The sequence below is a fragment of the Chaetodon auriga genome, chromosome 12 (genome assembly GCF_051107435.1).
Source record: "Chaetodon auriga isolate fChaAug3 chromosome 12, fChaAug3.hap1, whole genome shotgun sequence".
NCBI classification, from domain to species: Eukaryota; Metazoa; Chordata; class Actinopteri; order Chaetodontiformes; family Chaetodontidae; genus Chaetodon; species Chaetodon auriga.
Genome location: NC_135085.1, coordinates 7,108,919 through 7,121,939, shown reverse-complemented (window position 1 = coordinate 7,121,939; position 13,021 = coordinate 7,108,919). Strand labels below are relative to the sequence as shown.

The following is a 13,021-nucleotide window of genomic DNA, read 5'->3' as shown; positions in this document are numbered from 1 at the left end:
TAACAGTGCAGTCTTTCAGATAGTCTCTCCTCCTGGAAGGCATTCATAGCGTTGCACTTGGTTGTGCATGATGAAAATGAAATAGTGATACCTCACCTCCACACAGCCCACCAGTCACTGTGTGAAGTGGATGTGAATGTTGACTGTTGGCTTCGGAAAGCTACAACCTTGCTGCAATGAAAGGTGATATACAAGAAGCTTTGTTATCATTATTACTGATAATAAGAATAATAATAATAAAAAAATAATAGCAGTGTTGCCAGATTGGGCAGTTTTGCACGTAATTGGGCTTCTTTTTACTTGTGATCATTTTGCTACTTCTTGCACAATTTGGCCAGTTTCTTTCGTGAAAAAAATTGACTATATTCCACTTTTTCTCTATAATTAGTATCCACCTATCACTGAGACTTACAAAGTTCTGAGTTTAATAAGCTTGACACCCACTAAGTGATATGTCCTTTCACACAGCCTTTTAAAAGCTCTTTAAGAGGCAATTATTGTTACAGGAACTGAGACGAGAGGCACACCTTAGGTTATGTCTTGTTTACAGCAATATATTTGTACATATGTATAAATAAAAACTGGACTTGCTCTGTTTGTTTATTCACATGGGTCAGTGCACATTAATCAACACTGGCGTTAATGACTTCAGTGTAAATGTACTGGGGTTGGCCCAAGAGCTAATTTTCAGTCGTTGTGCCGACACAACTAAAAACTGACAAGTAAAAGAAAAAAACAGCATTCTCTACATAATTAAGCTGCAATGAAAATAAGAGGGATAAGAAACTGAAGGAAATGTCACACAACACTTGCGACCTTAAACTAACAATAGAGCTATAGAAGTATAAAACACTAGAAACAAGTTAATCTATTCAAGTTTGCTTTTCAAAATGCTGAATGTCGTGCAGTTCTGTATTTTCATAGCTATTTCTATTGCTGCTTAAACACATTTTTATCAGAATTGGTTGGATTGGAGGCACAAATTTGAATCCCTAGGTTAGGAACAACTGGACTAAATGACATAAAGGAGCAGTAAGTAGTTAAAACCAGCTCCATCTCAACCAGCTACAACAGTAAATTAAGATGCATTGATGCATCAGCAGGAATGTGAAAATGATATACATGAAAATCAAAATTACCTGGACAGTTTTTCCTGCAGAATACATGCGTTTTCTTTTGATTCTTGAGGTACATTTTGCTGGTTATACTACAGAAATCCAGACTGACCCATGCTACTTTGCATTTAATCCTTCTGCTTAAAGGAAATATAAACGTCTGTCCGTGGTTTGATGTTTACTGCGTCCCACCAGATGAGGGCAGTGTATCCCAGCTCTGCCGCACAGCCTGAACGGTGTGTGTTGCTCTCGCACGTTCTACACACTGAGGAGATCCCAGCCTGTGGTGAATATAGGGAACTGATCTAAAGCCTGCTTTGAAGCATCATCTTGAGTTATTACTGACATCAGGAAAAACAGTGAGATGGCAGGTGTTAACACTTTTACATCCGCTGGCTGTTACACACTGCATGTGTCTGGCAGTGTATTATCTGTTACTCCCTCTCCTCTCGCTCTCCCTCCCTCACTGCCTCAAGTGTTTGTGTGATATGTGGATTGTCTCACTTCTTCTATGCACACATGTTGTGTTGTCTTGTGTTATTGCCAGCCAAATGACTTCCAAATGTCTGCAGAAGTAGGAGCAGAGAACAGATTTTCAACAAATTAGTGTTTCCTTTTTTTGCACATTCGCTTTGTCTCCTTCAAACACATTGCTGCCCGGATTGCAGTGCCTTTGCAAAAACCTTTTATTCCAGCATTGTTTTATGTAAGCAGATTCATGCACATACAGTACCTACACAGGCAAGTAATTGAGGGCATATTGAGCATCTCGACTCCTGTCTATGAGATGCTGCATTGATGAATAAGTAATGAAACGTCTTTTCAAGTGCACCTTTGAACAGTGCCGAAGTTTTTAACCCCATGAAACCTGGAGGCAGCTACAGTGCCCCAGACTATAAACCTCTTATTCTAGCTGTCTTGGCCCTCCGCCTTTCTCCTACAACGTCCCCACCCCCTCTCTCGCTGGCAGGATGCCCCCCACTGGGTCTTCTTTTCATCAGAGTGAAGTATCAGTAAGATGCAGACACAAAGGTCTCTCACACACATGCACACGCACAGAGGCACGTATGCATATAATGTAGCAGACGCTGCACTTCTGTTGTGTTCCTGTGAGGGCCAATTTTTTGGAAATGACACCAGACACAGCTGCAGCCTCCACAGCCCATTCATTTGTGTCTTTATGAGCACATTTGTCATATTAGAAAGTGATATGTGGGAATAAAAGGGTTAAAAATTCTGGTCTAATTTTGGCTGCATCCATGAAAAACAGCTGAACTGCGTTGCATAAGCGATGACATTGACAAGTGGCAGCCATTCAGATGAGTGGGTAAATCATATATCATTGTTACTTAGAGCTTGAGCTTCAACCTGGCCTCCCAGCTCTCCATCCCAAATCCTATCACAGCCATGAGTGGTGATCTCACAGCTCCAATGAGAAAGGCACTGAATTAAACTATTTGATATATGGCTCTATTCCTGCGGTGTCCTCACATCATTACAGAAATATTGCCATGAAAACACATTTATCAACAGCATCAAATCAACTTTCTGCTCTGACATAACAAAGCCATTACTTTTCTGTGAAGAGCTATAGTTTAAACACATTTCAGATAAATAATTACTTATTTTCTGTCACAGGAGTACGAGGATCCAGGTGAATGCCAACACATGAAAGCCTTACAAATCGTATCCTGGATTGTTTAGATTATTTTGAACATTTTATTTTTGGATTCTTCTCATCCAGACAGTACGTGTGTACCTTTCTATTCATCTGGCAGAGGAATTTTGGGCCATCATGGCCAGATTGTCATCAGTAGTCCAGAGGGATATGAGAACGCCAGGTAGTGTGACCTCCATTTGGTGATCAGACTTACAGCTCCATTACAGAAAAGAGCTTTATATGAATGCTGCTCCCTCTGCCTGGAACCTTCTGCAGTCAGTTGAATCGAAAATTTTGCAAAATGTGGTGCTTTTCAGGAAATAGCTCCTGTGGCTGCTGTTTTTTTTTTTGGGGGGGGGGGTGTTTTAGAACCTTGTTGTGCTAACCTGATTGAGTTCCATTTGGTTTTTAGATTTAGGTTGTTTTTTGTATGATTATATTGGTTTTATTTGTCATCACATTCATTTTTATTTCTGATTTTGTTGCATATGAAGTGTTATCTGTTCATGCCTTTTTTTTCCCTCGATGTAAATGCCATCTATTTTGGCAGGGACTTCTTTTCAACCTCAATGAGGATCTCCAGGGTAAGAGAAACACACACACACACACACACACACACACACACACACACACACACACAAACCAATATGACGCCCTTGAGTGTTCAGTATTACCTAGGTAAGTAATACATGACGAAATAAATAGCCTAATCATGTGAACACATGAACTAATATACAGGCAGTATGAGAAGAATAATTTATGAAGTAATTTAATCAAATGTAACCTAGTCTTATTATGACATGTTATTTCATCACTCCCATTTTCATTTTAGTGTCATTGACGTTCACTTTTATTTCAAAATGCTTTTTTGACAGTCTGTTTTTATTGCATAATATCATGACAGCGTAGTTGTCGATAACGACCGCCCCCCTCACCTTTCAGCCAATCACAACTGCCCTCAGCCTCCCTGCAGTAAGCTGCTTCAGTTGTGTTTAGCGACTATCAAAGACAGGACGTCAGTAATAATTCCCAATTAGAAAGTAATGATGAGTGAACAAGGGGTGATTTTAGGTACCCTCTGTGAGTTTTTGCGCTTCATAGAGTAGTGTGTCTTGATTTGAGAACATTTTTAGGACTGCAGCACCGCCGAGGTAACTCTAAATTAACCAGCTAGCTTCCGCAGCTCACACTGGCTCCTCACTTAAATGCTGAGTAATAACGCTGAATCCTAGCCGACAGCTAGTTAGCTGGCTATCATAAGTCAGCGAAGTGGCACGTGTGGCTTCATTAAGCTAGATAAAACGAGAACTTGATTATTGTATTGCATCTGTGGATTGTATTTAATTACAGCAGCTTGTTGTTTAGACTTCGCCCTTGTTGCTCTCGCGAGAGCTACCTGGCTACAGTTTAATCAAGGTTAGAGAGTTTGTTAAGGGATTGGCTGAAATGTGAGGGGGCGGGCATAGGTGACAACTGAATAATTGCAATGGGAAAAATTGCTATTATGAAAGGAAAACAGCTTTTTGAGAACTTTTGAACAAGACACTTTAAAATAAAAATAAGAAAAATTAGCAAGTTTTGGTGATTTAAACAGTAAAATATTCCAAAACTAATTGGACTAATTTATGCCTCCATGCAGCTGTGGCTGGAAGCATTATGTTTTCAGGTTGTGCTTTGTTTTGTCCCATTCTCATGAATGTGATACCTCAGGCCTTGAGGGATTTTTATTCTCTTTTTTTTTTTTTTTTAATTTTCCACAAATGTCTAGTTGGACTCAAGGATGAACTGATTAGAATTTGGACATTTTTATCCATAACTCATGAATTCATATGCTGATTGTGGCCAAATTTCGCACAAATGTCTCATAGGATAAAATGATGAATTAATTTCATTTTATATCTAGAGGGTCAAAGGTCAAGAATTGAAACAAGAGATTGTGACCATATTGGTGATATTGGTGACTGTAATCTTGGGTGTCCACCCTGAAACTGTGCTGATGGTATTGACCTTTTGTGCTGCAGGTTGAAGGTGTGTGTGAAGCATCTGTGTTTTACAGTGTGTAGTTCCTTTGCAGCAACATCCATATTTGAAGCATTGTAGTCCAACACAAGCTCTGCAACGTTCTGCTGGTATTGAGCTTCAGGTGATTGTTGATGCACCATGTGATGAAGCTGTCTATCAGTCCTCTGTGCTCCTGTGGAAAAACCGTCTCTGAGTGAAGACAGAATGTTTTTCACTCGAAGTGATTCACTCAAACCAAACATGTGAGAATAGTGAGAACTGCCTTTTCACCAAAAAAATACATTTAATACTTTTAATTAAATTCCTTCAAAGTAATCATGACTTTATATGTGTCTGGACAGACAGATGTGTAAACTACAGCTAAACTAAACATTTAATATTTGAGGGCTCCATAAAAACATCAATTTAACAACTCTTAAAATTAGTCAAGTAAACGTTGTCAGTGTTAGATTTGGATCTTGTTAATCAGGGATTATAAAACATCTTCCGGGGTAATAGTTCTTGCAGCTGAATCCCATTATTTGTGGACTGATTATTGTCGTGTTGAGATTTTTTTGTGGTGGATTTACAAACTGGACCTTTCTGAGTTTCATTGCTGCCAGTGGTGGTCAGGGTGTGTTATGTTTGTTTATTAATCTCAGCTTCCCTTTAGTGAACCTGGGGTCTTAAAGAAGTAATTTGCGCTAATTCAAACACTGACCACATATCACATTTTGTATCCATGCTTAGCCAAGTGACTGACAGCAATATTTGGACCCCTCATCCCTTTACATTCACTATTGTATACTGTATGATCCTGTCTGAAGGGACCCAACAATGGCGCACCCTTCCACCTCTCACCCCCCCTCATACCCCCCCCTTCTCTCTCTCTCTCTCTCTCTCTCTCTCTCTCTCTCTCTCTCTCTCTCTCTCTCTCTCTCCCTCTCTCATGTGCTGGTGTGCTGAAGTCGGAGGCGCTCCTCGGGTTTTTGCCAGTGCGCACCGCGGCATCGCTCCACATCGCGCCGCACGGACTGTTGCTGCGCTCGGTGCACCTGCAGGCGGGAACAGGGCGAAGAAGTAGTGCGCAGCGGGGACATTAGAGAGCGGAGGAAGGCGAGGAGTGGAAGGAGAAGGTGCCGGACCGGCGGGAGGAGCGCACCATGGCCTCAAAGGAGACCACAGCGGCGGGCTTCGCCAACGTCAGCAGAGAAATCACAGGTGAGCTCGAACATGAGTTTTTGGTGGAAGTATGTTTTAATCTCTAAGAGAAGCGGAGCGGAGAAGTAGGAGCTGTTTTAGGACGCGTCGGGGATTAGTTTGTCTTCACTCAGCTGCGCTTTAAATCTCCGCTCTCCCAGCGCATTTCAGTTGAAAGGAGTTATCTCCGCAGGCAAGCGCAGGAAATGTCTCCCAAGGCAAAAGCGGAGTTAATGGCTGTTGAAGCTTGTGATCCCGTCGATCACGGAGCGGCCGCGCTCAGTTTCGTATTGATCTAGTTTAAAGATGCACCGTGACATTTATCGCGCACAGGAGTCCTGTAGCGCAGTCAGAGTTGTTTTTAAGTGTTGATATGGCCGCGTGCGCGTTGCGGCTTTGACGTGCGTTCATTAGGAGTTTTCATCTTTCTTTTCTTTGCGTGTGCGCGCGTGGGAGTTATTGTGCGACTGGGAGCGCTTCGCGTGCTGCAGGCAGCATGGGCTCAGCTGCACGCAGGCTGAGCCTCTCTGCTGGGCAGATTGGTCAGTACATTACACACACACACCAACATGTTTGGATGATCAGGTGTTAAAGAAGGTGTCTCTGTGGCTGCTAATTATCCTGACGCGGCGAGTTAAATCCCGCTGTGTACCAGCTCAACCTGGTCAAGCCCCGTCTGTCTGGCCTGGTGATCAGAGCCAGGCGGCATTAGGCCACACACCTGCCAGTTGAAAACAAGATGGGGTGGAGGGGGCTTCATGATGGGGGGGAGCTTAGTGAGAAGATCCATCAAAGTGTCAAAAAGGCAGTGGGGATATGAGAGGGAATTGAAGGGGAAAAGGGGAGACTGACCCATCCTGGTTGTTCATCCTCCTCCTCTTGTCGCTTGTCCTCTGGGAACAGATGCCGAGGTCACCGGCAGGCCTCTTGGGGGCCACAGAGTGTGTTAAAAGGTTTAAGCGATTGGGCCTTACCCAGCTTAATGTCAATAACTCTCTGTTTGTCTACGGCTGATCCTTCCTTCGATCTGCCGGTGTGGTTCCCCCACCCCCACCCCATCGCCACCTCGTCCTCTCCGCATCTGCTGCTGCTCACTCAAGTGTGAGAGCCAACTTCATGGTTGTTGCAGGATGTGGAAAGTGAGAATTATGAGTGTGCGGCAGTGAGAGAGTTGGGAGATTGTGAGACAGCATGACGTGCTGTATCTCCATCTGGTGGGCTCATATTTAGCATGGGTGGCCCCCGCTTGAAATGTGAATATCGCACAGCTTGCAGGCATATGTGCGCATTTGCAGTCTGAGGATATAGGTTGGCATTGTGTTTGCGAGGAGCGGGATGCATTGGTTGTTGTGGAGGAGATGTAAATGGAGGAGGCCTCCTGTGCGGTTCAGTGAGCTTCGGCAGGGTCGTGTGTGGTGGTGTAGAGGCCCCTGAAGATTGCAGCTCTGGGTCTTGTGGTCGGTTCCATTGAGATGAGCCAGGCTGCTTCTTTCTTTCTTTCTCTGAGGCTAAAAATAGCCCAGTTATGAGTCCTCTTCAGATAGAGGATGTGTGTGTGTGTGTGTGTGTGTGTGTGTGTCTGCGTGTGTGTCTGCCTGCCTGTCCTCATGTTTGTGTCTTTGTAGCTGTCTACTCTTCTCGGTGACTGTTCACCCCTGTGCGGCTGTCTTTAAAGGAATAATCCACCAGTCTCTCCCTAAGATGGAAAACACAATGACAGCATCATCAGCATCAGCATGGTGATTTAACTGGGAGATGGGCACATTTTCTGACACACAGCAATATTCAGGTACTGTAGAACTCATTTGGATGGGAGATTTCAAACGAACTCTCAGATAACAGAGTCAGTGACTCATTTCCATGTGGACACGTCCAGAAAGTGTCACCTGCTGGTGCCCAAATACTCTGATGTCCATCTTACTTTACTGTCAAAAATCACTGTAGTAGCACAAAGTACAGGTGGGTGACGAATGAACAGGAAACCCAACTCAAAGTGTCTCAGTGGCCATAAAACACTGCTCATTGGCATAGCTTGTTTAAGAGTATTTCACTGGTTAACACAGTAATAATGGGACTTTGTGGGGAAAAAGGGATAAAAATCAATGCAGCAGAACCAGAGATAGCATCTTTTTTTACTGCATTCTTCTTCCTTCTCACAATCTGGTGCCTATGTTACCCATGGTGCAACTCAACCACTGACTGTTCCTTGGGGGATATTGTGTGATGTGTAATGTGTGTTATTGTGAAATGTGCTAGTAGCAGCAAATACAGTTTCAAGTCGGTAGCTTCAAGCGGAGATGAGCAGCGGGCTGCAGAGGTGTGGTGAGCTCTCTTCTCTCCGACTCCACATCCCCACATTTCATTTCGTTTTTCAACTTGTAGTCTTCATTCCCAAACCAATGCTGACTCAAGTGACATCACTTGAGGCATTTCACAAAAGGCTCATACAACTGTATTCATACATGCCGTAGTAGACTTTGGTGTGTAAATTGGTGGCATTCCCTGTTAAGTGTTTGGAACTCTACTAGACCATGTATTGGGTATTGGCCCGATCTGCGTTAATATCTACTTTTTAGTTGCCGCCATTACAAAATTCAATGAATCCACTCACACACAGTTGCACTAGACTGTCGACGGAATTTTTAGCAACACAGCAACCCCTTGGGCACAATATTGTCGCACATATATTCATTTACTTAAACTGTATCATCACAGCAGGAGCTCCATTGTTTTCCGTCCTGCTCTGTTCATTTGTTGTAGCGAGCTCATGTCACTTCATGAAAAGTGACCTCCAGGCTTCTGTTGTAGTTAAAAAGTGATATGTAGTAGTAAATATAGTAAGTATCCTCATGTTACCTTACGCTGAGCGGAATGAACCAATCAGATCTGAGAGTTAAGAGTATCAGAATTGGTAGTGGGGGACGAAATCTGCTCATTCCAGTCATTTATTCAGGTTTTTCCCTTTTAAATTTATCACCCAGCTGTACATTAGAATTTATAGATTTCCCCCATAAAAGCTTTTTACAGTGTTTCTAAGTGCATCTCAGGATAGTGCTTTTCATTCTGTTATGTGTTTACATTATTTAATTAGCTCTCCCAATTTACCCTTCTTTTCTCTGCTCCTCTCTCCAGAGAGCATCAGGAAGGTGCTGGACAAGCAGGCCATTAAGTTTGTGCGAGCCATCAAGCAGGACGCCAGGAGCGGCAAAACAGAGGACAGGATTCTGGTGAGAGACACTCACACCCTCACACCCAGCCGCCACCTCCGTCGGCTGTCACACCAGGTCACCTGAAAGAGATATTCAAGCGAAAGCGTGAGCCGTTGAATATGGAACAGAAGGGCACCGGCTCCTTTCAGACAAAATGGAAATCAATGGAAGTTAATTGCAGCAAATTGAAAGAGCCATAAGAAGGCACAGATTACGCATCCTGAGACACACAACAGACGCGTTGAAAATCAGGCTTAAGACAGATGCTGCCTAAGCAGAGCAAAGTGGACACCATGCCATGGCCTACTGAGTCCATCCTCAGAGTTTATTAGATGTGGCAGGATGGCCTTAATGCCACAGGCAAGAGTTCGCTGTGTGTGTATGTGTGTGTAAGGCTGACGTGGTGTACGAACAGGGGCATCATTTATTGTTTTTTTTTTTTTTTTTTTTTTCCTGATGAAGAAGCCTGTGTGACTGTATACCAGAGGGTGTGTGGGCAGCCTGTGATGTGTTCAAAGAACCAGTGTGAGCCAAGGCCACCTCTGTTATGAGAAATTGTCAACTAGTCGGCCACATTACTGACTGATCAGTTACTCACACGCAGTCGAGATGTGCGAGGGCGAGCTCATTTGCTCCCCTGAAGGCGACAAAAAAGACAAGCTGATAAGCGAATCAAACTATTAATCAGTACTTCTCTCAGTTTTCCATCTCTTTTATTTCTTTCCAATCTCCCCCTCCGCCCCCGCCTCCATCTATCTCCATCATAACCGCACCCCCTCTCTATTTTTGCCATCTCCTTTCTTTGTTTCCTCCCTCCCTCCCTCCTTATCTGTCCATCTCAATTATTCTCCTCCCCATCATCACCCCCCCTCCTCCCCTCCACCATCACCACGCCAGTCGCCTCTCACTTTCTCTCCGTCTCTCCCCTTTATGCCCTTCCCTCCATCTTTACTCAAACCTGTAAAAGGGTATTGAGCTCCTCTTTCCATCAGAAGCAATTCAATTAGGTCTCTGCCTTATGAGAGTTTTTTTACTATCCAAATGGGCCTTGGCTGCTGCTGCTGCTGCTGCTGCCGCTGCCACTGCTCCAAATTCTTTCAAGGGATGGCAGACTTGGGGGGAGATGGATATAAGCATTCATTCTAGCTCGTTGTCAAGGTCTCCCCCTCTAAAAGGCAATCTTTTCACTCTAATGGCTAAATTTGTTTGGATGTATGAAGGGTGAACAGATGAGGGAGTTTGTAAATAGACTGTTTCAGTCTCGCTGGGTATTGAGCACAAAATATTCACTCATGCTTGAAAATGTCATACATGGTAGTTGGAGAAAGTGGAATATTTGAGGATTGCTGTCTAATACGCAGATGAGACTTAGTCTTGAAAATCATTTTTCCGAGCCTGGAGGCTTAGGCGAGGCCTACTTTTACCTTCATCCTGTCTTTCATGTGGATCCCTCCTTCGTGGCTGAAGTAGATTCAGCAGGTGAAATCTGGACAGGATCACTGCTTTCATCTAGATTCTTTTAGTTTGTGGAAAGCAGAAGTTTGTATTGTGTTATCCATGAAGTTTATATTGACTGTGTCAAAGTCTTTGTTCTACATCTTGCATTTTCTTTTAGCCCCCTTTTCCCTCCAGAGACTGCTGGTATCCAGCTGTCTGTGAGTGTTGACTGTACCAGGCATCATGCTGCTACACAAACACACACACACCCACACACCCAGGGTTGACCCCCCCCCCCCAACTCAGACAGACACACGGAGGGCTCGGCATGACATCCAAACGGCACCCAGGGCAATGCGTTGGGGAGCATCAACATTCATGTTTCCATCACGGGGCCTGCATGCACACACACACTCATGCGTACAGTCTGACATGTGCAGGAGGCATCTATGCAGACACACATGGTTCAGTGCATCACAACTTGCCTGCATACACACCCTTACAGCCATTATTAGATCACCCTATTTGAGGATTAGAGGCAACTCGGAAAACAAAGCATCTTCAAAGGCAGAGAGGAGGAGAGAGACAGTGGGGGAGGAGTGGGTGGGTGTGATCGTAGAGGAGGGGAGGGCACCCCACAAGAGGAAAAGGAATGGAGGAAGGAGTGAGGGGAAAGAGGGGGAAGGAGTCTCTGATGTGCTGTGATGCCCCAGTTGCCGATTTGGTTCTTCCGCCACTTATTTATCCTGATCAGTCGCTCTGTGTTATCCTCTGTTGACTCTGCGGTTCCCTCACTCCGATCTAATAATGGGCCTATTACTGGCTGAGATTGCCACTGTTTGACAGTCCTGAGCACACTCGGGTGCTTCACACGGTTATTTCCACTTAGGCTCTGCGGTTGTGTGGATGTCCCGCTCACGAGACTCTAGTAGGACTGAGGTTTGAGCTCTAGCTGGTGGTGCAGCATTTCAAGATTCGGTTGTGGTTGCGTGCTCAGTGGGATGTTTACAGCAGGACTGTTCTTTAGAAAACTGGTGGAAGCAAAATATGATAATGATTTATTGTCAGAAAACACTTTTAAAGATGCTTTATTCTGCAAAGAAATCATTTATGCAAGAACTTCCTTATTTATTTATTATTATACTTTCTTACTTTTTAGTTCTTCCTGGTCTCAGGTGAGGGTTTAAGGAATTGACAGACTGTAAAGCCTCCTGAGGTAAACTTGTGTTTATGTGTTAAATACTGTAAATAAACTCGATTTGACTTTAAATTTGTAGCAGTTAGTACCATTTCCAAATGTAAATGCTTGGCTATCTGAGCAAGTACAAGTAAATGAAAATATCGGAAAGCTCATTGATCTCAAGATCTGCCTCATGTTTGTAGTTAATCACCATCATCAGTATCTCTCTCTGAAATTTCTCAAATTTTTCTTCATGTAATTTGTCACTTTTGGTTTTATTTTTTCCTTTCTGCCTTTTATAGTTGCTAAGCTTCTATGTTTCTTTTACTCCTTGATGTTTTGTAATCTCATCTGCATGAATTAGCCTTCTCGATCTTCTCACTCTGCGTCTTTTTAATTATTGAATTTTATCGCTCTTTGGAATTGTTGAATTGCGTCTGTTCCTCAGTGCTCCGTCCAGCGTAAACCACATCACTGACTTTTGCTTAACTGACTTGTCCAGAACCTGAGGTCAGTCAGTGGTGCTAAAATCAAGCCAGCGTAGTTAGAATTCTTATATTAGACAGCTGATTTTAAAGTGGCACTCGATGATTTCCTCCAAAGTTTGAAAATATGACCTTGATGATGTCATCATGGTTACTTTGGCTTGGAGACTACAGACTTTTAAGCTGCTTTTCAGACAGAGGCGTACAGTTTGGAAGACATTTATCAGGCAGAGGTGGTCTAATGAAGATACACTATTGGTTACATTTTGTGGGATCCAGCATTTTTGGATGTTCACCCATGTTTGGGACTAAAAGCCATGCATGGTATTAGGACAGTCAATGGATATTCTAAATTTGAATATAGAATCGAATTGTAAAAAAAAATCCGTACATCTGAGTGAAAATTAATATTTGGTTGTGGGGAAAAAAAAGCAGCATTCTGGCAACGGCTGCATTGAATGCATGACGGACACAAAACCATAGTTTTCATTGTCCAGTAAGAAAATCAGCTCAATGTCTGAGATATTCATGTCTCTTGGTCATAATATCCAGTGAAAAGGTGTGAAAGTATTCCCGCTCTACTCCCCACTGCTTCTTTGGTATCCGCCCTCTCGCTTGCTCCTCTCCTGATTCGGTGAATTAAGACTTTTTTTTTTTTGACCAAACCACAGTTAGCTGTGATTGTTGGAACAGTGCAAAGATGAACCAAGAAGGTTTTGTTGAGTTTTATTTTG

General features: G+C 43.4%; 1 protein-coding gene across 2 annotated transcripts in view; it reads left to right on the top strand.

Moving 5' to 3' along the window:
- The first annotated feature begins 5,767 nt into the window (after positions 1–5,767).
- The window catches only part of carmil3 (capping protein regulator and myosin 1 linker 3), a 73,636-nt gene continuing 66,382 nt past the window's right edge, over positions 5,768–13,021 (top strand). For both annotated transcript variants that reach the window (XM_076744855.1, XM_076744854.1), the window contains exons 1-2: positions 5,768–5,997; positions 9,109–9,203. In XM_076744855.1, coding sequence (XP_076600970.1) covers positions 5,940–5,997; positions 9,109–9,203 — 153 coding nt within the window. In that variant the 5' untranslated portion in view covers positions 5,768–5,939. The remainder of the gene's footprint in view (positions 5,998–9,108; positions 9,204–13,021) is intronic.